Source organism: Phascolarctos cinereus, unplaced genomic scaffold (genome assembly GCF_003287225.1).
Source record: "Phascolarctos cinereus isolate Bilbo 61053 unplaced genomic scaffold, phaCin_HiC Scaffold_1;HRSCAF=81, whole genome shotgun sequence".
Lineage (NCBI taxonomy): Eukaryota > Metazoa > Chordata > Mammalia > Diprotodontia > Phascolarctidae > Phascolarctos > Phascolarctos cinereus.
This window is the reverse complement of record NW_027555514.1, coordinates 145,200,512-145,224,173: the sequence shown is the minus strand read 5'-3', so window position 1 is coordinate 145,224,173 and position 23,662 is coordinate 145,200,512. Positions and strand designations below refer to the sequence as shown.

General features: G+C 35.9%; 1 protein-coding gene across 2 annotated transcripts in view; it reads right to left on the bottom strand.

Annotated features, from left to right (window-relative positions):
* RELN (reelin) overlaps nt 1-23,662 on the bottom strand; it is a 548,072-nt gene that overhangs the window by 29,319 nt on the left and 495,091 nt on the right. For both annotated transcript variants that reach the window (XM_020984542.2, XM_020984544.2), the window contains 7 exons: nt 19,882-20,022; nt 17,840-18,017; nt 14,638-14,831; nt 11,308-11,564; nt 5,813-5,967; nt 4,022-4,236; nt 1,088-1,265 (listed from right to left, as the gene is read on the bottom strand). In XM_020984542.2, the coding sequence (XP_020840201.1) occupies nt 1,088-1,265; nt 4,022-4,236; nt 5,813-5,967; nt 11,308-11,564; nt 14,638-14,831; nt 17,840-18,017; nt 19,882-20,022 (1,318 nt within the window). The remainder of the gene's footprint in view (nt 1-1,087; nt 1,266-4,021; nt 4,237-5,812; nt 5,968-11,307; nt 11,565-14,637; nt 14,832-17,839; nt 18,018-19,881; nt 20,023-23,662) is intronic.

The window sequence follows — 23,662 nt, the reverse complement described above, 5'->3', positions numbered from 1 at the left end:
TACCAATGGAGAATGCCAAACCAACGAGATTACAGAAACATGGAACTACGGAGGTGTATGTTCATACACAAGTGTATAAAAGTCAGAAAAGATGCACAGATTCTCATCAGGAAGGCTATAATAAAGCTCATTTTAATAGCCACCCATAAAATTCTTTAAACTTACTGAGGAATGCTAAGTAGCCTTTGGCAAAATTGATAAAAGAAGACATACAATGATTTAAAATGTATTATATACACACACATACTCATGTGATTTTTTTTCTCTTTATGGAAAATGGATCAAAATCTTAAATAAAAATTTTCTATTATAAATGAATCTTGCCTTAGTTTTTTTTTTTATTAATGTAATGGATCAATTTTAGGACTACTACAGAAAACAAGAATGAAGGAACATGTTTTTCCCTTTTATGTTCATGGTTTTAGTCATCTGTCTTGATCATTTTAGTAATTTTCTGTCATCACGAAGATAAGTGTCCTATATTTCGTGTCATAGATAAAATGGTATGTGTTAACTGTTTTTGGTTTACATATTTATCAGTGATACTAGCACAAAAAATGGTTCTGTGTTCTCCATATAAAACTACATTCAGTTCAGTTAAGATGTTGAAAATATAACCTTTCATGATAACATATCTGGCAATATCTTAATCCATTAAGAGCACCAACAGTACCATATATATTGCACATGATGTATCTACTAGGAAGATGTGGAAAAGAATAGCTTAATGTAGCTTTTAAATTAGGAGAGGAAGAAACACAAAAGGAGAATTAAAGTCATTGGTATCTAATTCATACACTAACATTTTTTAAGTTTATAATTTCAGTGAAATACACATTGGAAATTCACAGTAACACTGCCAATTGTATTTAATTATAAGGAAGATAACATCCCTATTCTTACTGAATTTAGGCATTTCAACAGAATAATCATTGTTGAATGAATAAATGAAGTACTTAAAGGATGTCATCAAGGAATAACCTTTTCTATAAGATGGTTTTCACATCATGGACAACATTATATTATTAATGGAATAGTTCTTTTATAACCAGCTTCTAAGCAGAATTCCACCAATACATAGATTTACCTTCAGAGTGTGAGTCAAGTAGCAATTTGAGCCAGAGTATCCTGGGTCACAGATGCACTGTTCTTTCAGGCAGTCGCCATGGCCCCTGCAGTTATCCAAGCATCCAGGTCCCAGATAGAAATTGTCGATGGCCCACTGCATATCTGAATACATCTGATAGAACCTAAACCTCACTGGACTGTTGGCAACACACACACACACACACACACACACACACACACACACACACACACACAAACAGAGAAATAGAGGGGGGGAAGGAGGATAAAAGTAAGTTAGCCATTTATTCAGGTCCATTTTCCATTGTACTCATTTCTGAAAAGAAGTTTTCATGAAATTCTTTGTAGGAGGAAATGTGTTAATGAAAAATCTTTCCTTACAACTGGCTCCTCTGTCAGTTCCTAATTGTGAAATATTGGTCTTAGATTTAGAACTAGAAGAATCCTTTAAGATTATCTAGTCTTTTAAACAAAAGTCTTTGAATTCAGATATAAATAAATATTAACAAATATTTTGATAATTATATTTCAATATACTTGGTTTTATTTGTAATAATAAATTTTGTTTCTAATAAATATTTTTAAAATTGTATTTAATTTAAACATAATTGGTTTCCTTTGTAATCTTGTGTGTTTTAATTTTTGCATTTAAAATATTATTCTTAGAAGGGATCCATAAAATAGGCTTCACCACAGTGCCAAAAAACTACAAGACAAAAAAGGTTAACCCCCAAACTATTCCAACCCTCCCTCTCATTTTCTAGCTGAGGAGACTGAGGCCCAGAGAAATGAAGTGGTGGAGCTGAGAACTAAACTAGGTTGTCCAGCTCCTTATCTAGTGCTTTTTGTTAATGCTTGAGACATTTAAATTTTGTAAAGAACTAACTTGCTGAACAAAGAGTCATATTCTACATCTTCCATTTAAAATAATTGGAGCCTTCTTCAATATATCATCAATTAGGTTTTTTATGAACTGGTCATTGGCTATTGTTATGCCCACTTAAACAAGTATGACTCATCTAATATTATTATTTTTGAAAATGTACAAAGTACAATAAAATCTCTTGAAAAGAGGCTTATTAAAACTCTTGCTGTTCCCACTCAGCTGGAAAGCAACAGTTCATGATTTCCTAGGAGAATGTCAATATCTTCAAAGTGCCTCTGCCAGATAGCAAATTTAATAGGAAGTTTTTAGAAAGGTTAAGTGAAAGCCTTTTACTTTTTTCTGGCACAAATACTATAATAAAATCTCTATTAACAACTTCACACTCAAAAATAGCAAATAAATATTCGCTTTGATGTAAAAGTAGTTAATAGAGTTATTAAGTATCTATTTAACTAGTTTGACAAGCAATCCTTCTTAGATTATTCTATCATTAATTTTTGTTGTCTCATGTGAAAAAACCCTTCATACTTTACCTATTATTTAAAAATTTATACTCTATTCTAATATGGTGCTCACATATGTTAAATGAATGAACTCTTAAAATATTCCAAGAAAACTGGGGAAGTTTTTGAAAGATAAAGTTTACTAGGTGTTGGCTATATTCCTTTGAAAAGCTCATTTGCCATATATATATATATATATATATATATATATATATATATGTATATATATATATTTATACATATATATATATACATATATATATATATGTGATAATCTTACTCAAATATCTTTTCTCTATCCCAACTAAATATCTAGCTCAATTTTGTAAGATGGTTAATTATTTAACTTGAATATTTAATTAACTGAGGGGCAGCTTAGCCTGGTGAATAGAGCTGCACTTTAAGTCAGGAAGAATTTGGTTTAAATTCTTCTTCCTACATGATCCTAGGCAAATCACTTAACTCCCTGGTAATTTGGGCTGCTCTGTAGATCATTTCAGGTCATAATCTGTGTTGGAGTAAGGTTCCTGCACTAGATATTTATATGTTCATTTATTTGATTAGCACCCTCTACCAAAATCCACCTTGATGCTTCATCACGGCACAGAGGTGACTCAAAGTTTTTGAAGGCTATCCCTTCAGAATGCAGGCTTTGGTAGGTCCTAGAAAGCTGGAATGGTTCTGCTAACAGATTGTGTGCTGATAATCTGAGGACTTGCCTAGTTGGGTTCAGAGAGGCTCCCCACCACAAGACTGAACACCAGTTATTTGTCTGTTTTTGCCACAGAAGCTCATTAAAAATGGACTGCTAAGGTGTGGAGGAAGTGTAATCTGCATCACTGGAGAAAGTAACCTTAACAACAAATTCACAAATCTTTGGGACTTTAAAATAATGGCTTAACAAAATGATAGATTTTTTTTGTAGTGGCTATTTTAATCAACACAGCAGTTTTGCCAAGTTATAAATACGAAGTGAAAGCCATAAGCTCTTGAAATTGGCTGAAGTTAGCTAGCCATGGGCTTACTAGAAAGCAGTTTAATCACTTTGGCTCACCATTACATCAGGCTAATTGTTTTTCTTTGCAGGTGCAGAACATCATGCTCCAATTAAAGCAAAAATGAAATTTAGAAAAAACCAACACGTACAGCTAGCAAACACTCTAAGAGTTTGGCATGTGCCATTGGCTGATTAAGGTAGGTCATGTGGAAGGATCATTCTCTTTAAGGGTCCATGCTCAGAGGGGTGATGAGATGGTAACTATTTGTTATGATGGCTTCCCTAGTCAGTTTTATCCCCATTTGGTGAATAATGACATTGAGACTTTGAAAATACAAGTGGTCTGCCAAAGCCATCTGGCCTAGTCCAGGGGGTTTACAAGCTTAGACATTTTGAAGAGAAATCTTTTCTCGTGGAGGACAACAATTACAGTGCACTCAACATTAGGGTGGGAGTAAGGACAGCATACTGCTTTTTATAAACCATTTGATAATAGAACTTTCGATGAATTACAGACTACATTGAACCAGGCTGTACCTTCTTACTTACTTGCCAATCAAGCTGTCAGGAAGTGGGTAGGTGATTCGTTTCCATCCTTTAGTTGGAAAGAACACAGATGGCTGTGAGACGCTTCCAGAACATTTTGGGTCAGCAGGTAAACACTGGGGTACCAGATAGCTCCAGGTCACTCCAAAATCAGTAGAATACTGCACATGGACTTGATTCTGTGCAACTCTGTCAGATACTTTACATCCAACAGAAATCTAATATGTATAGAAAGGCAAAACATAAACGTTTAAAAAATAAACCTGCAAGTGTTCCTATTCTAAACAGTATTCTACAAGAAAATTGATGACCACTGAATAGAAGCTACATTCTGTACATACATGTACAGAAGGTACATTCACCATATTATGTACAGTTTCATTTTCTTCACGGGGAGGCTGGGATGTTGCTGCCAAAGATGACAGTTTGTGAATCATGCCAGAGGTGTTGTACAGGTGGTGGGTTCAGGGATTGAGGCTGTAGTGGTTACTTCTTGTCATGCTTTTCTGGCTGGCTCCTTCACCTGGAAAGCCTCTGCCCACTCTTCCAGATCTCCAATTGTTGTGTTAATGATCTGGCATTTAAATTTGGCAGAATTTTTCACCAAGGAGAATTATCAGTTTTACAAATGCTACTACTTAGAAGTACAGTTTTTGACATTACCTTACCCACTGCTAATGTGCAATGAAGTGTGAAGCTTATTTTAGTAGGGCATAAAATCTTTCATTTGATAATGGAAGCAGCCATGATGACAAATACATTTCTACTTGCCGAGGGAATCTAGGCGAAATAGTAAATTACTTGAATTGGAATTTTGACCAACTAACAGCAATGGCGGTTGGGGTTACCTGTAATAAACATTTTCTCTTCCACTGTTTTCTAGTAACATCAAGACATTACAGGGGAAAAAATTTCTCCCCATTGTCAAAAGATCCTTTCTTCAAAGAAGGGGGTTTGCCTAGTTTAGTTAGTAAATTAGAGGAAACAGCCAGAATCAGTATCCACGGCGCCTACCAATACTTAATTTTAATCACTAAGAAGGAATCTTTATTTTTATAAAAAATTTTAACAAGGACTAGCAGAGAAAGAAAATACCTTTGAAGATTATGCCATGGGTTTAACAAAATGTTGCTCTTGATTTATTACTAAAGACATCTTCTCATTTATTTATTTCAAACCATACATTGCAGAAAATTTGAGTACAAAAGAATGGAGATGAAACATGCCAATCACCTCTTGCCAGAAAAGTGATGAACTTAGAGTGTTGAAAGAGTTATCACATTTTTGGATGTGGCAAATGTGGGAGTTTGTTTTGCATACTGCTATGCATATATATACTCAAGGGTTTATTTTTTATTTTTTAAAAAATTGCTTAATGGGGGGAGTAATGAAAGGGGCATAGCAATAAAAGGAAAACTAAAAAATAAAAGAGAGGGCTTTTATTGGAAAGAGTGAATTGGTAAGTAGTTATATAGTGCCAAAAAAAATGAAAGAAAAGAACATCAGTGAAACGTTTAAAAATACACAGATCAGAAGGAAGTGCAGAATGGAACACAGACATGCAGGAATGCTCTGTTATAGTTTTACATACAATTTTCTTTATGTTATTTTTGTATTGCAATGTATTGATGTTTTGGTTTATAATAGGAAATGAATTTAAAAAGAAAAAGCAGCATACATTGAATATTAAGCAAATGGAAGGGTAGATTGTCTCTTTTAGTAATGTTATCTTAGGGATTACATTTAAGTGATGCTAAATGATTACTTATATGATTCAGGCAAGGAAGCTCTCACCTTGAATTGCATTATCCAGCCTTCAGTAGGAGTTAGGTCATGGGTAATTGCATAAACTTCTCTGCCATCATGACTACCACAGATCATTACACCATCAGGGGAATCACAGAACCTTTCCACAGTACAATCATCATGGAATAGCCAGTGCTCATTCACTTAAGAAAAAAGCCAACAGAATTTACAGCAAATAGAGAGAAGATAAGTTTAAATGATTATAATTGACATTTTGTATAGTATTTTTAAACATCATCTCATTGGATTGGGCTTTACAGCAACCCTGGGAGGTACAATTCATAGATGTTATTATTGTCCTTTTACAAATGAAAAAACAGAGGTTCAGAAAGCTCAGAGTAACTTGCGCAGGATCATATAGTGTCAGAGGGGGAATTTGAACCCATGTCTCTCTTGTTTCCAAGTTCAATGCTCCTTTCCACCATACCATGCTGCTTCTCTTAATAATAATAATAATAATAATAATAATGATAATAATTATAATAACTAGCAATCATGTAGCATCTTCTATATGCCAGGCAGTATACTAAATGCCTCACAAATATCTCATTTGATTCTCACAATAACCTTTGTAGGTAGGTGCTATTATTATCCCCATCTTACATATAAAGAAACTGAAACAAATAGAAGTTGAGTGACTTGCTCAAGGTCACATAACTAGTACGTGACAGAGGCTGGATTTGAATTCAGGTCTTCCTGACTCTAGACCCAGTGCTCTATCCACTGTCTTGCCTGGGGTCACCGAGAGCAATTTGAACTTAGGCCTTCTAGACTGTAGTGTCAGGATTCGTCCACTTTCCCACTCAGCTGCGTCCAGGGGGCTCATCAAGAATCTTAGGTGTTTAAAGATGGCGTCAAGCATGAATGATTTAGGGCAACACGAAAGAGTGATGTAGTCCTGAAAAAGAGCACCAGGAAGGCTAACATCCAGAAGGACCAAAGGCTAAGGACAAAAAGGGGAGACATTTGTATTTCTAACTACGTCGGTAGGGCAAAGAACAAAAGGAAAGGACCATTGCTTGGAATGGCCTTGTTCTTGTCAACATTTCTAGCAGTTATTTGGATGAAGAACTACACGGCACGTTTATTATGTAATGATGAGCCATATTCAATAAATTGAAGTAGGAATAAATGTAAAATTGACTAAATAAGTGCAGCACAGGAGAGCCATAGTTGGAAAAAAGTTCATGCCAAAAACACATGGAATTCTTGGTGGAATAAAGACTTAATACGTTGTATACTAAAAACTCAACACGTTGGTGTGAAATGATAGCTCAGAATGCTCAGGATGCATTGAGAGAAGGACAATATTCAGACTGAGGGGGTTATTATTTCCATTATATTCTGATCTTGTCAGACTGTATCTGGAATATTGTGTCCAATTCCAGGTACCGCATTTTAGGAAAGACATTGACAAGATAGAACATGCCCAGAGGAGGGCAACCAGAATTGTGAGGTGACTCAAAATTGTGGATTAGTGGAAAGAACTTGAAACCTGGCTCTGCCATTTGCTATACCTGTAATATTGGGAAATCATATAATTGGTCACAGTTTCCTCAACTATAAAGTTAGTTGTTCAGTCATTTTTAGCTGTATCCGATTCTTTGTGACCTGATTTGGGGTTTTCTTGGCAAAGATATTGGAGTGGTTTGCCATTTCCTTCTCTAACTCATTCTACAGATGAGGAAACTGAGGCAAACAGGGTTAAGTGATTTGCCCCGGATCACACACAGCTAGTAAGTGCCTGAGGCCAGATTTGAACTTAGAAAGATGAGTCTTCGTGACTTCAGGGCTGGTGCTCTACCCACTAAGCCACCTAGCTATCCCAATGAGGGGCAAGGGTAAAACCAAGGGTGTTTCATAATTCATAAATTGAAGATAGGTACTTCAGGGGTTCTTAATCTGAGATCCATGAATTTGTTTTTTTTTCTCTAAATATCTTGATACTGTATTTAGATAAATAAAATGCTTTCCTTTGTAATCTCATGTATTTTATTTTATACATTTAAAACGTTACTCTGATAAGGAGTCAATGCCAAAGGAGTCTATGACACAAAAAAGTTAAAAACTCCTGAACTAATCATCTTTGAGATCCCTTTTAATTCCCAAATCCTATGACCTGATATAAGAACCCCTGAAGGTAGCAGAGGTCTTTAACCTGAAGAAGAGAAAACTTAGGGGTTGGAATATGATTTGTATTCATTTCATATTCAGTCTTTAAATTTTTGAAGCATGGTACACGGAAGATAGATTTGACTTCCTTTATTTGGTCCCAAAAGGCAGAACTAGAAGTAATGGGTTGAAATTGCAAAGAGGCAAATTTAGGTTTCCTAACAGCCAAAGCCATCTAAAAGTGAAACGGGCTGCCTCAGGAGGCAGGGAATTCCCTGGCCTTGGAGACCTTTCAGTCAAAGGTTGAATTGCTACTTGTCAGTTCTGTAAAGATCATTTGTGTTTTCAGCATAGGGTTGGGTTAGGAGGGCCTCTGACCGCCTTTCCAACTTTGGGATTCTAAGATTCTGAAATGATTTTAAAAAAAAAATAGCAAGTCCAATGAGAACTCACTTAATTTGAGAGGCAGTGTGGTATGGTGAGAAATTGTAGACTTTGAAAGCAAGATTCAGATTTTACCTCAGATGCTTATGACCTATGGGATCGCAGGAACAACAGAGAATCTCTCAAAACCTCAGTTTCTTTCTTCAGTTGTAAAATGGGGATAACCTAAGTATGAACTACCTATCCTTACAGGGCTGTTTGGAGGCAAACACTTAGCAAAGCTCTAAATGCTACAGAAATATGGGTTGTAGGTTTAATTTCAGAATCAATCTCTGTGTAATCCCTCCATCTTGCCTTTGAACATTTTCAAGGTAAGCAAAAGATTCACAGCAAAGATAATTAAGTGAAACCAGAGGTCTTGATTCATGGGGGAGCTAACAGTCCGTATACAGTGGAACTAAATCATAGATTAAGCAATTTGTCATTTACCGCATGCTGTATTGACTTTCTGTGGTATAATCAAATTAATTCTACCCTGTGGAAGATCTATGGGAGAACAGGCATAAAAATTGCACAGAATAAGAAAGAATGGATGGGTTGCAATCTGTACTAATGGAGAGAATGCCTGCATGGACATATCAGAGTCATTGAAGCAGTGAAATATAAATAATCAAATTTGTGGTACAGTCAAATGCTTCATAAAGGTGAGATGTTTGCCAGTTAGACCAGGCCCATTTTGCCCTGAGGGGCTGGCAAGGATAGACATGTTGCTAGAAAATGATGAATATTCATGAGTACCGACCATGGCTACAGGAGAATTGTTTCAGCCTTTATCACTAGCCTTATCTGATTACCCTAAGAGTGTCGCATTCATAGGAGGGTGCACTTCCATTAGTCTCTTCTAGCCCTTAAAATCTGTGGGCTATCCAGAACAGGTCAGCTGGTCTGGACCAAGCTGTTTCTTGGGATTCAGCTCCATATGTCAGAGGCTTTAATTCCCCATACCAGACCAAAAGAATGAGATGTAGGGAGATGGAGAAAGCACACGCATTATACCTTTTTTTGTATGGATAAGTGTTCTACCATTAGTTTTCATACTACCATACAATAAATAAAATTAGTTTGTTCCTTGAATCTTTGTTCCTTGAATTCTTTGAATCTGACTCAGTTGTGGCCTTCAAATAAATTTTATATTTCGCATTGTCTTTCTCTGTAATGGCATTGAGGAGTCAAAATATAATCAGACATAAAAAAACCTCCAAGTGCATATAACCTGCGAATATATTTCCTACTTACTGGAGTGACTATAAAATATGCTTAGCATAATCCGTGGGGTGATGCTTCAAGAACTAAGCCAATATCTGAAACACGAAATGTCATTACAACTGCATATGAAATTTAGTAAAAATCAATTCACTTTTATTGGATGTGGAAACTGAAGTTTCAGAGAAATATCTGGCATTCTACACAAACTAGAAAACAGCAATGAATAAAAATTCCATATAAATAAAATCACCTTTATTATAGCATATCTACTTATTTGGCACAGGAAACGAAAGCATTATTTACAGTTTAAAGGAGTGAGTTTGAATAAGAAATAGTGAGTATAAGGTACTACTGGCATGTTAGCTCCATTTAAGTACCAAAACCAGCATTGCATGGTAGAAAAAGGGCTAGATTTGGAGTCAGATAACCTGGATTTGAATCTCACCTCTATTATTTACTGCCTGTGTAAGCCAGGCAATTTAAATAAACTCACCCAGCATTTTATTAAACGTCTCCTATGAAAGAGGCCCAGGGTCAGGCATTGGCTAGTAACCTCACAGCTCTGACCCTTGTTTGCCTCATTTGTAAAATGAGATGGTGCAGTGGGAAAGGCACTGAATTTAAAGGCAGTGGACTTGGGTTTAAATCCCATTCTGCCACCTGAATGGTAACTTCAGATTTCACAGAGCCATATGAATGTGCCATAAAATGACTGATGAGAATTTATACGGAGGCAAGGCTGTCTGGAAACATCATTAACTAGATCAAGAGAGCTGATTATTAAATTTTCAGGGTGAGCATTTATTTATACCTCAGAAACTGGCAAACACTACAAGTCATGGACTTGATTTATCATTTTGTTGATGTTGTAGATTTAAGGAAGGGATGGATAAAATGTGAATAATGCAGATTAAACTTAAAGGTGTGTTGTGCGCACACTCTTCCCCCAGAGAACTGGCTGTTAAACATTTTTCAGCACACCTCTGGCAGAGACAGGGAGGAAGTATTTAAACTATGCTTAGTCCTATAAGCATGGACAATAAGTCATCATCTGCAACCCAATCTATTAAAGATTAGAACTATTTTTAAATAACATTTTATTTTTTCCAACTGCATGTAAAGACAATTTTTAACTTTCATTTTTTTAAATAAAATTTTGAGTTCCAAATTTGTTTTTTTTTTTGGCTAGGCAGTGAGATTAAGTGATTTGCCTAGGATCACACAGCTAGTGTCAAGTGCCTGAGGTTAGATTTGAACTCCCATCCTTTGACTCCAGGGCCAGTGCTCTATCCACTGCACCACCTAGCTGCTCCTTGAGTTCCTAATTTTCTCTCTCCCTCCCTTCTCTCTTCCCTCGCTGAGAGAGCAAGCAATTTGATATAGGCTATATATGTGCAAAAAGGATAAAACTATTAAAGGATATTTTGGCATATGTCCTTAACCATCTGATGTTGACTTTTAGAAGATCAATCGTGTCCTCCTTTGATGATTCAGTCAGAGAGAGAGAGAGAGAAGACTTTATAGTCATGGTTCTGACTTAGCATATTTCTAAAGTCACGGCTGAAAGTATTTTCAAGGTTTCTTCTAGCCATAGATGCTATGAAACTCTCTCCCTATTACACTTTGTATGTTGTTTAGATGACCCAGATTTTGCCTATTGTACTTACCAAGCCAAAGCTGTGTACCCTCTGATCTCTTCGTCTGGCTCCTGTAAAACTTACCTGTGGTTTTGTCCTCCATGAATATGTCAAAAGCAATCCTTCCTACAGGCCCAGCATCTGCAGGGGATCGCTCATGCTGGGGCACAGGCACACTGCTGAAAGTGTCTAACATGACAGTTCTCTGGTCAGCGGAGCCTGAGATGAGGACGTTATCAACGGCCCAGTCATTCTGGTCCAGGCCATCATGCCGAGGCTGCCACCAGCGGAAGCGTGTGGCGGTCTCTTTGGCATCAGGAGGAAGGAGAAGGTTCACAAACCTTAGAAGAGCAATGGGGGAGAAGAAAAAATTAAATGAGAGAAAATGCCAGCAAAAGAACATAAAATCATAACAAGAAATAATATTGTCATTTAGAATGTGGCAAAGTTGTTGGGGAAATTTAGGAGAGGTGTTTGATATTCAATTATGACAAACCGTTGTGGTTCAGTTGGGTTCAACTCTGTGACTCTGTATGGGGTTTTCTTGGCAAAGATACTGGAGTGGTTTGCCATTTCCTTCTCCAGTGGCTTAGGCAAATAGAGGCTAGGTGACTTGCCTATGGTCACATAGCTAGTAAGTATTTGAGGTCAGATTTGAACTCAGGTCTTCCTGATTCCAGGCCTGGCATTCTATCAACTGAGCCAGCTAGCTACAAATTAGTTATAACCAATTTGGCCCGCATCAAATCATATTTTAATTCTCTTTTATGTTTACATGCCTAGTAATAGTGTGGCCCCTAGATTCTCTTTAAATCAACCTGGAAAGTGTCTGTGTGCATGTGTGTGTGTGCATGTGTGTGTGTGTGTGTGTGTGTGTATGTATATGTATGCATATGTACGTACACACACACACACACACACACACACACACACACACACACACACACAGAGGGCTTCTGCATTTTATTCCAGGAGGTTTGGTGCTTTTAAGGTGACATTTCCTGGATCATCGTAGCAATATACAGTATGTATCTGCCCCTGGGACCACTTGGTGTAGTGGAAAAAGAAAATTGGTAATAGAGTTAGAATAGAGGGGTTTCAATATTGTCTCTGACACTAGTAGTGTTACCTTAGACAAGTCATTTAACTTCTCTGTTTTCTCTGTCAGATGGGGCTGAAAATTCACTACTCACTACACAGGGCTCTTGTGAGGAAAGTGTTTGGTAAATCTTAAACTGCTATAAAAATGTGAGTTATTATTACTCATTAGTTGCCTATTGTCTTAATATTAACTATGTACTTTCTATTATTATTAAAATTAGGTTAAGAAATATACTCTCACATTCATGTTCTGTAAAGCCTAGTATTTGTTTTTGAGTCAATACTCACACACACACACACACACACACACACACACATACACACATTTCACTGTAACCTGGGTTGCAAATGACAGCTCAGAGTTGATCATCCTTTAATATAATTTTAATAATTCCTAAAGTTCTTTATCCTTGCGGTATCTTGAACTGTCACTTTCTGGACCATTCTCATAACCCTATTGATCTTCCTTTTATTATCCCTATCCCCATAGCAATTCACCCTTGGGAGGAGCTTAGTGTCACTAACAAACTTGGGGATTTCACTGTGAATTCCCTCTTGCATATTTATTTAGCATTTATATAGGCAGGAATGTAATCCTGATCTTAAGCCCGGAGCATTTGCTTCAGACTCTCTTTGGTGGAAAGCATGATGACTTCTATGCTATGTTAAATAATACACATTTCAATACCAATTCACTGTTATCTACACTGTCCATTCAAGTAGTTTTCCTGTATCCTTCCCTTCACATTATCTTCATTGTCCATCTGAGGAGTCTTTGTCTATCCTATCTCTAAGTCAGTTCTCTGTGTACATTCTTCCTCCTCCCAACCTGTTTGATTTTTATAAATAGCCTTTGAACCTTGTCAAGGCTTTTTGAAAGTCCAAATTAAACTCACAGATTACAATGCTAATTATGCTAATTTACCCCCTCAATCAACGAACTAAAGCATATTAGTCAAGTACGATTCCCTTAAAAGAAACCTTCTAATCCCCCAATAGACTTACTTAGAGATTCTACATTAAAGAGTTTGTCCTAGAGTCTTCCTTTCACAGTAAAGAGTAATATAGCATTTGCCTTTATTCCATCGTCATCTTTTCCTGTTAGAACACATCTTTGACAAGATGCACCCTGATGTACCCCCAGTGTTTATTGAATCAAGTAATGTATGATCACCAGCCTTTAATGAATTGAAGGAAACTCTCATTGCTTTTCGAGTACTCCACACATGTGTTCTTTAAATTATCTTCTGGCTTTGTGGTTGAGTCTTTTCAGTCATGTCTAACTCTCTGTGACCCCATTTGGGTTTTCTTGGCAAAGATGCTGGAGTAGTTTGCCATTTTCTTCTGCTGCTCATTTTGCATATGAGGAAACTGAATTAAGTGACTTGCCCAGGGTCACACAGCTAATAAGTGTCTGAGGTCACATTTGAACTCCGGTCTTCCTGACTCCAGGGCCAGTGCTCTAATCCACTGTGCCATCTAGCTTCCCTATCTTCTGGTTTACCAAAATGATTAGCTTCCACCTGATCTGGCTAATTTTATAGACTTAACTGTACTTCTTGGTGGGGCTATGTATTCAAATATACTTTTTTCTCTGCGATAATCTTGATAATCTTTTTTTTTTTTGCTTAAGAAGCCAAATAGGCTCTTTGTTCTAAGTACTTCCTTTTTTTAAATTTATTATTATTATTTTTTTTGTAATTGGGGTTAAGTGACTTGCCCAGGGTTACAAAGCTAGTAAGTGTCAAGTGTTTGGTCTGAGGCCAGATTTGAACTCAGGTCCTCCACCTGACTTCAGGGCTGGTGCTCCATCCACTGCACCACCTAGCTGCCCCAGCTAAGTCCTTTTTCTTGGTAGATGAATTGTATTTATTTTGAGTTTTCAACAAAGTGTTTTTTAAAAATGGTCTTCAGGCTTCCTTAGGACTACTGAATTTTTTAACTTTCTCCCTTACCTTTTCTAAAAGTCAGTAGTTGCATGATGAACGTTTTTCCTCCCTCCTCTTTTCTACATCCCTTTAACTATTCAGGAGCAAGTGTAGTATATTTCTTTTCCTTTTGGGTTTTAAAACTAAGTTCTTGGCTTTGGACATTTGTTTTAGCCAGAAACCTCATCTCCACGTCTTAGCTCTGTCAAGTAATGTTGATGAAGAGATCCCTGCACTGGCTATGAAGTTGAATTAGATAACTGATGAGGTTCCTTTTACCAGTAGAAGAGTGTGCATCACTAAAATCTTTCATTGTTCTCCCTTGGCTTAACTATGATATTTCCTCAGTCACAGAAGTTATTGATGGTATGAGAAGATTACATACCCGGGTTTACTGTATTGGTCATAGAAAATCTCCATTAGAAGGTTCCAGGTAATGCCTCCATTGACAGAGTATTCCAGAAGAACTCCTTGGTTTCGGTTGTTTGGTGTTATCAAGCATCCATACATAAAATAAAACTGGATAAATTCAGCATTGGTGAGGTTCAGGTCCACTGTGACTAATACTCGACTACAGCCCTAAAAAATAAATAAAAGCAGAATGGAAAACAACAACATCAATAAAACCTTTGGCATGTAGTATTTAGCAAGGAAGCTGGTTAGGAATTTCACTGGTATTAAGTAATTACAAAACCAGAGGGAGATTTTTCTTATCTACATATCTTGGAGCATAAACAATCCTATGTTTTTAATTCAAATTATTGGCTAATTACTATGCTTAATATTTTTTTTTAAAAGCATCAGCTACTAATCAGATGTTGAGCTGAGAATTATTTTTTATGTGATAATGACAGTTTTAAATGGATAAAACTTGTTTACGACTACATCTGGAAATTCTTTGCCTAAATTATCATCAGATATACTAGGAACATTATTGTCTCTGCATAACAGCTGAGCCAGTGCCTGGCACACAATAAGTGCTTAATAAATGCTTGTTGCCTTGCCAATGAAGAATTATAAACACGTTAGCAAATTAAATGACTCATTCCTTACTGTATGTGGGCAGTATAGATACACGGAAAATTATTTTGCTTCAGTTTAACAGATGAGTGAAATTAGGACAAAGGATTTGACCAAATCGCTCATAATCACTAGCAGAGCTAGGATCTAATCTCCTGATTCCCAGTTAATGCTTGTAATTATTCCAACCCTTAGTGCTTAATGTGTCCTTGTTGGTTTTAGAGTAATACATAATTATCATAAGAAAATAAATCATGAATTTCAGTAATATGCTCTGTTTATTCAAGGCAACAAGCTCTAAGGCAGTATGGGCAATTCAAGGAGGAAAATGGTAGATAATGAATAAACGAAAAATAATTTAGGTCACTGATAAAGGTAGGGGAGGCAGCAGGTGTAACAAAGAGTAGATTGGCTTAGAGTTGGGGAGCTGGGTTCAAATCCCAGATAGAATGTATGTTGCTGGAATGCAAGGTCTATTTCACTTTGTGTTTTTGTATCCTCCATGTCTACACAGTGCCTGGCTCTTGTAGGTGTTTAATTGCTGGTAAGCGCTCGTTGACTGATTAATAGTTGTATTGAAATCCTATCTCTGATGCTTAGTAGCTGTTTGATATGAGGTGAGTCACTTTTTGTGACTCAGGTAATTCTTTAAGTCCCTAGAATTTATCTACAAAATCATGGTTCTGCTGATCTGCCTTGGTGGAGGGAATTCCTGTACCAGGAGTTCTCTTTGCTATGGAAGTAACAGCTCCTTTGAGAATGAAGGTAATTTCAGTGTTTGATCCTGAAGTAATGGTATTAAAAAAAAGCACCATTTTTTTCCACTTCAAATGTGGAACGATTCTGAAGAGGATTGGAATCTGAGGTACTTCGGAGTTTTTCTCATCAAAATTCTGTCATGGTGAAGCAGCAGTTCTGGCTACAAGCTTAAGTGTCTTGTAATTATTGATAATTACCAAGAAGGATTGATTATCATTAATAAATTCAGGAGCCATTGAAGCTCACTTCACAGATTTTTGGCTTCTAAATTCCAAATCTGTGGTTAAATTCAAGAGTTTTCATTTAAAACACCATCGAGATGGCAGCTTTCCAAACATTATGCAAATATTCTTCCCCTGATAGAGATGGTATTAATTTAAATCATTTTTTATGTGTACTTTAATGTGACCTGGGATAATACTATCCTGTATAATTAAGCTAAACCAAATCATGATTTTTGATAAGAAAACACATGCAATCTTTTGTATTTTTGCTTTTTGAAATGTCACAGTCTGACTAGAGATTTGTATAAATATGATGATAATGTCCTGATTTCTTATTAAGTTTTCAAGCAAACTTAATGAAGAACAAAGTGCTTCAGTGAAATTAATGGATGAAGAAATGACTGAAATAAGGATTAAGACTAGACTTGCAATTTCATCAGTATAAGGGACTCCTTCCTATGTGAAGAAACTTCCTTTACTGATGCATGTCAATACCTTCTCTGCACAAATCCTAGTCTTTTTGTTTAGGGCACTGGGCAATATAGAGAGCTGCCCAGGGTCATAGGCCAATATATGACAGGCAGGACTTGATCCCAGGTATTCCTGGCTTTGGAGATGGTTCTTTATCCACTATCTAGTCTGCCTCCTGTGACGGAAATAAAAATTACAAAAAGAATCATATCCTTTGATATTTCATTCCTCTCCAGGCTGTTCTCCAGACTTCTTTCACTATGCCCCCAAGCTGGGTGGGTACTTTTGTCTCTCTTTGTCTACCCCTTTTCAGTGTCATTCTCCCCATTAGAACATGAGCTCCTTCTTCTAAAGGGACTTTCTTTTCACTTACAGTTATATTCCCAGAGGTTTGCACAGAGCTTAATAAATGCTAATTGACTAAATGACTGACTCTGACCCAAGAATTGTAGCCTTGGGAATGTACCTTGAAAGTGTTACAAAAAGCAAAAGAATTAGCTACTCAAGGGTTTTCATTTTAGCATTATATGTAACTGCAAAAACCTAGAAGCAGCTCAAATGTCCAGCAACAGGGAAATGATTAACTAAATTATGGTACATTAATATAAGGGAATATTTTAATGAAATTAAGATGGACAGGTATGAGGCATACAGAGGAACCTAGAAAGACTTTTATAAAATAATCAAAGCAATGTGAAAGAGCAGAACCAGGAGAACAGAATATAAACTAACCATGATTACACAATAGGAAAAGGGAATGAAAATGAGAAGAAAGAGAATCCTGAAAGTGACTTGGAGAATAGGACTGAAATATTAGGAGGTTTTTGAACTTGGATGGGAACAAAATTACTCTTTTATTTTCATTAACCTTTAGTTTCCTTTGTAATTCTATGTATTTTGTTTTATTCATTCAAAATAATCTTCTGAATAGGGGTCTTATAGGCTTCATTAGACTTGGAAAGGGTCTATAACCCCCCCAAAGTTAAAGTCTCCTGATTTAAATGTAAAAAGGTACTAGGCAAGTTGAGTTTGTGGTACTGGTTTTCAATAGTATAGTTTTAATAAAATGATTAAGTAAATTTTAAAAAAAGTGACTGAAAGCCAAGAACCAACCCCACTGAAGTGAAGAGCCATCCCAGAAGCCACAGCTCCACACACAGTACTCAGTTTCCCACCATTAACAGTCAACCAGTTCTGGTTGGATGGAGCTCTGTTGAAGTTGTCTTTGAGTTGTGTTGGGAGGGTGATCTCTGGCTCATCACAATACAAACCATTCCACTGCTCATCACAGCTATGAATAAGAAGAAAAAGAAAGAAAATCAGTGCTAAGCAGGAGAATCTATTACCATTTTTTCATCCAGAATTAGGACAGGTTACCCAACTTCATGTAGTAATAGATTTAAGTAAACTTCTTTAAAATGTTTCAAATTAGAAATAAACTTAGAATGAATGAATCTTATATTTTGAAATGAAGTTTATTTTAAGAAAGCAATTTTTCCTTCTTGTACATCAATGTACAATGTTTGTTAATAAAATGAATTTATTTTAACTGCTTTCTGAAAAGAAAAGGTAGCAAATATTTTTTATTTCTTGCTTTTCAAAGGGTTATGGGATTGATAAGAGATCAGAAAAGAGAAATTTATTTTAAGCATTCACTGAAGTACAGTTTCAAGTAAGGAAGATGGCTGAGAAACAAGCCCTGCTGTCAGACCAACTTGTTGTAAGACTGTAAGGAAGTAATGTTGATCTTAAAAGAGAACTACCTTGGGCAAAAGTAGAAGCCTTGGAAGCCTCATGGCAAACATCAAAAGACCCTTCTGGTGGAGACTACTATCATTAATTAATGGGCCAATTTAATATTACATATGTTAAATATGCAAGAGACTGATTTTTGGAATATTAGCTACCTATAGTCATCAATCAGAGAGACTTCACGTGTGTTTAGTGGATGTCTCTTGGCCTCTTCAGCCATTCCTGAATACACAGATCACAATTCATTATCGAGTAGCATCATCTTTGAAAATGGAACCTGGTGGTTTTCCCCTTCTGATCCCCAACCCTTCAAGACCACAGGCACACTATTTCTAACAGTTCAAAGAAGCTCTCCACAAGGCTTACACATGAAGCCCCTTATGGTATTTACAGAGAAGAATCTTCATCAGAATAAACATGGTCAATTGGCAATACACATATACATTTATATAAATGGCACAGGAAAACTGTACCATTTACATAAATATATTTTGATATTTTATAGATATCTCTATAGAAAATATAGACATATTTTACCTGAGTATATTTACCATTGCACACATCCATGCAATATATAAAATATGCAGTAAGTACATACATGTGGATATACTTATGTATTTTAGCACAGTTAATAACAGAAGAGTTGCATATCATGCAATTTGTTCAAACTTAAATGAAAATTTATTATAGTGAACTAAATTTGGTCCTAATATGGAAAATTCCTGAATATTTTCAAATTATTTTCTCAAGTCCCAACATAATGTTGTATCTCTTAAGAACATCTTCAAACTTTTAACCTCTGTCCAACATTTCAGACATTTCCTCCAACACATTTAGATTTCTTTTCCATCTCTAATGTCTTCTGTTAACTGCTTAGAGGAATAGTGTGGGCAGCAACATCAGAAGGGTCTGCGTGGGGATGCTTTGAACATACTCTTTAACAGTGAGGGGCACATATTCCTTTCTTCAATGACTAGTTTAATTAACACCAGTCAATAAACTACTTGTGTATATGTCTTATCCTATAGTGTGTACTCCTTGAAGGCAGGGGAAATGTCTCATTTTATCTTTGTTATCTCCATTGCCTAGCACATATTATATCCTTAATAAATGTTTGGTGAATTGAATTAAATTGAGTTAAATAAGAATACCAAAGGAAATAAAAATATTGCTAATTATTATGAATTCTTCCCCCATCAAGTTGTTGGTTTTTAGATAGGAAATGTAATGCAACCTAGCAAATGCATAGTTAGTTCATTATCTCCTTTAAGAGGGAATAATCTCACAAACAAATCACAGAACCTAACGGAAGCTTTGAGATAATTCAGAAACTAGCTTCTGAGAAGACAGCCAACTGGAACGTGAATGAAAAGCTTTCAGCAGAAAGAATAAAACATACTTACACACAATTTCCTTGTACACATCTCCCATGGCCACTGCACATATCTATGCAACCATCCCCAATATAGACATTGTCTATTGCCCACGTTTGCTGCTTGTCAAATGGAGCTGGCTGATGCCACCGGAAACGAGTGGCTTGAGACCTTTGGCAAAGAAAACAGAATGAAGGGTACATTTCCAGTCAAGCACTGATGAAAAGGTATACCTGCTGTTTGCATATTTAACCATATCTGTGCATCCAAAGAAGAGAGTGCATTTCTTATTTGGAAGAAATCTATGTAGTATTCCTGGGTCTTCAGTGTAGATGATGGTAGGCATAGCTTGGGCTGAAAGCTTTAAGAAGTACTGACAAAACTAAAAAAAGAGATGATAAAAAGGCAAAAGCTAATTGAGCAAGAGAAAGAACAAAGGGAGTAAGGATAAAATGAAAGAAATCAGCCATACTTTAGAAAGATTTTTAAACATGATACTAATAAGAAGAGTGACTGATATACCATCCTAGAAGCTAATGTATAATTTCACATTTACACATCAGAAGAAGGCGGTGTACTTTTTTTCCCCTCTGGGTCCCCACATAGCACCTAACTTAGTCGTTTGAACATTTTTCATTGAAAAACATATTTGTTGAATGAACAGGCATTATCAACTTTGGATGTAAAAGACAAACCTTTACTTTTTTTCCTCTTAAGCACTAGGTGGCAGCATAAACCTTCATAGTGATTTATGGGTCTGTGTAAATTGAATTTGAAGAGGCTTCTCTCAAAGGATCATGGATATAGCCCTGGAAGGGTCCTCCGAGGCTACCTTGTCCAAAGCCTTCATTTCCAAAAGTCACACAAATGGTGAGCATCACAGATGGGATTTGCACCCAGGGAACTCTGACTCCTTCTTTGATACCATATTAAGGCCAAGGCTGGAGAATGCTTACCAGAACAATTTGGGTGCTCAGTAATTAATACCAGTTTTATTTAGTATCAAGGGATGGTATATCACTGTGCTAAATGATATTTATAATACCTCATAAATTAGATGAAACAATGCTAAGTTGCTAAAAACTTAAAACAAATGAACAAACAAACAAACAAACAAAAAACCCAAACCCTGGGAGACTACCTTATACACACTTGCAGATTTGTTGAAAACGTCAGCCTCAAAAAATTAACATTTTAATTTATTTTTAACTTTGAAAAAATTACAAACTTGCTAATTATCAACAAATACAAATATTTTGATGTACAAAGAACAACAAGGAAGACTGTATAAAGAATCATTCCCACATGATTTCATCTTCTTCTATGAAGTCTCTATATTTTGAGAGCTTTTCATTCCCCATTGTTTAGAGGTTATATGTATTTGATATAGCAACATGTATTGAAAACGTTGTTTTAACATGCATGACCTATATTGAATTGCTTGCCTTTTCAATGAGCAGGGGTAGGAGGGTGGGAGGGAAAGAATTTGGAACCCGAAGTTTTAAAAATGAATGTTAAAAATTATTTTTACATGTGACTGGGGAAAAATAAAATACTAAATAAAAAAAATCTAATGGATCAATGACCAAGAAAAAAGAAAATGTTTTAAAATTTTTTGTGGGTCATCATTCTGCTTGGACAATTCCTAGCAATAGTTTTACAATAACAATAATAATAGTTATTTTACTGTACTAGCTTTATTTGTGATTATGTTCCAGTACTAGTATGGTTTATTTGTTGAAATCGCAGGAATATTTTGAGTTTTGTATTTGTAGAACAGCAATTTGTCTTGATAAGTTTATAAACTATTTGCTGTATAATTCTGGCTACTTGACCATGCTTTTATGTATATTTGGTAGGTGCTACCAAATTCTTTGCAACCTACAGTATATTGTATAGTTTTTACCATTTTCTACCTTGTACAACTTAAAGGAAGCAAGTAAATTATAGGCCCCTAGATCTTATCTCATAACACAGTAATTTAATTCATATTCTAGTTTTAATGGAATACATGAAAATCAGAAAAAATGGATATGAACAAGGATTTGAATAAACTAATCATAGATTTTGGAGCAAGTGTGAAAAAATCCTCAATTAATTTAAAAGTCTTTGAAAGCTAACTGGATGAACAAGCGTGATGTTGAACAGGAAATACATTCACATTGGTTAAGGAAAGTGGGTTGTGTCCTGTGGGTCATCTCTAAAACAGTAAGTTAGTTTTAAAACTCTCTCACTTAAATCCAGTTCACTTGTATGCCACGACATCACCTCCCTGATGCCATGGTTCTATTTGAGAACGAAGGACAAACAATAACAATGAGCATTTTTTAGCTTTCCACTGAACTTACACTTTCCTGTAAACTTTGTATATATGGAAGGTATGTAACAGAGCTTTGGGTTAGAGATGATTTGTAGCATCTGTACCAACTTTACTAAAGTAGACAATACTCATTCAATAGTGGGGTGGCAGTTGGAATAATATATTATAAATACATGTAAAATAAATTAATTTTAAAAATAAAAATGAAGTGACAAAAAAGGAATAAGAGAAAACATCTATTTCTAAAAGTTAATTGTCTTGCAAATTAATATTGACCAATAATCATAAGGGGAAAACACACTCAGCCACAGCATTAGAAAAACAACCCCACCACCAGCCCCTTAGTTGACTGAGGGGAGAAGCAAGAGCTGCTGTCTGGGGATCCTACCTACCAGTGCAAATGGAGGTTGGGAAGGTAGACTAGGGCATGTGTTATATTGGGATGGTGAGCAGGACCATAGGGAAGTAGATTGATAAACCTTTTACAGAAGCAGTGGCAAAGTTGATTTGATCATGGAGTAGAATATTGTACTAGCCCATCAATTATATTTATCCACCATCTGCAATAAAATTTTAATACCAGTACAGTAGAAACTTTCTTTAACTTATGTTTTCAATGCACAGATTCATATTAGCTTTTTAAAAATATATTTTTGTTGTATCCTATATTACAGTTAAACTCAAAATCGGGGTGTCTGTTTTATCTCTTTTTATTAGCTTGGTGTCTGGCGTATTGTAGTAGTTCATTGTTTTTTGGTTATGGTGATGATGAGGGTCCAACCACATCCTGTGAAATAACTATATACAGTAAAAGGTCCAATACAGTATAGCTAGTTCATATGGTGGTTGACGTTCCTTTGTATTTAAGTCATTTATAAGTAAAGATACATCCTTGTACTTTTTATCATAGTATGGTATTTGAGTCACCAAAAATAAAAATAAAAAAGGCTGGAAATTAGAATTACTGGGACCTATTATTCCCATTCTTGCCACAAGTACATTTGAGGTGCTGCCTAAACCACTTAAAATCTGTGTGTTTTTCCTGCTTTGTATAAGAGGAGAATGACACTCATTTTTTTCTCTTGGGTCCTGTGAAAATTAATTAGTTCCTGTTTACCGAGGTCCATAACTTCCTTGGTGAAAATCTTCCTGCAAACATCACGATGATTGAAGATTCTTTCTAATGACTGCTACCGATCACCAGCTGGTGTTTCAAGCAGTCATCTCCTTTCTTCCTGTATCCCAAATTGATTTGTTTTGTTTTTATCTTTACAAGATATGCTTCATCCAGAGCCCTGATATCTTATATGTGAATTAATACTGCTTCTAGGGCTTCAAAAAAACTACTGCCAAAAATATTCTTTTCAACCTACTGCATTCATGTCAATACTTTTTTTTTCAAAATGCTTCAGCATTTTACTTCCCACTTAAATTTCAGTCTTCAATATCACCATCATCCATCATGATCAGAATTTTTGTGTGTGCCCACTT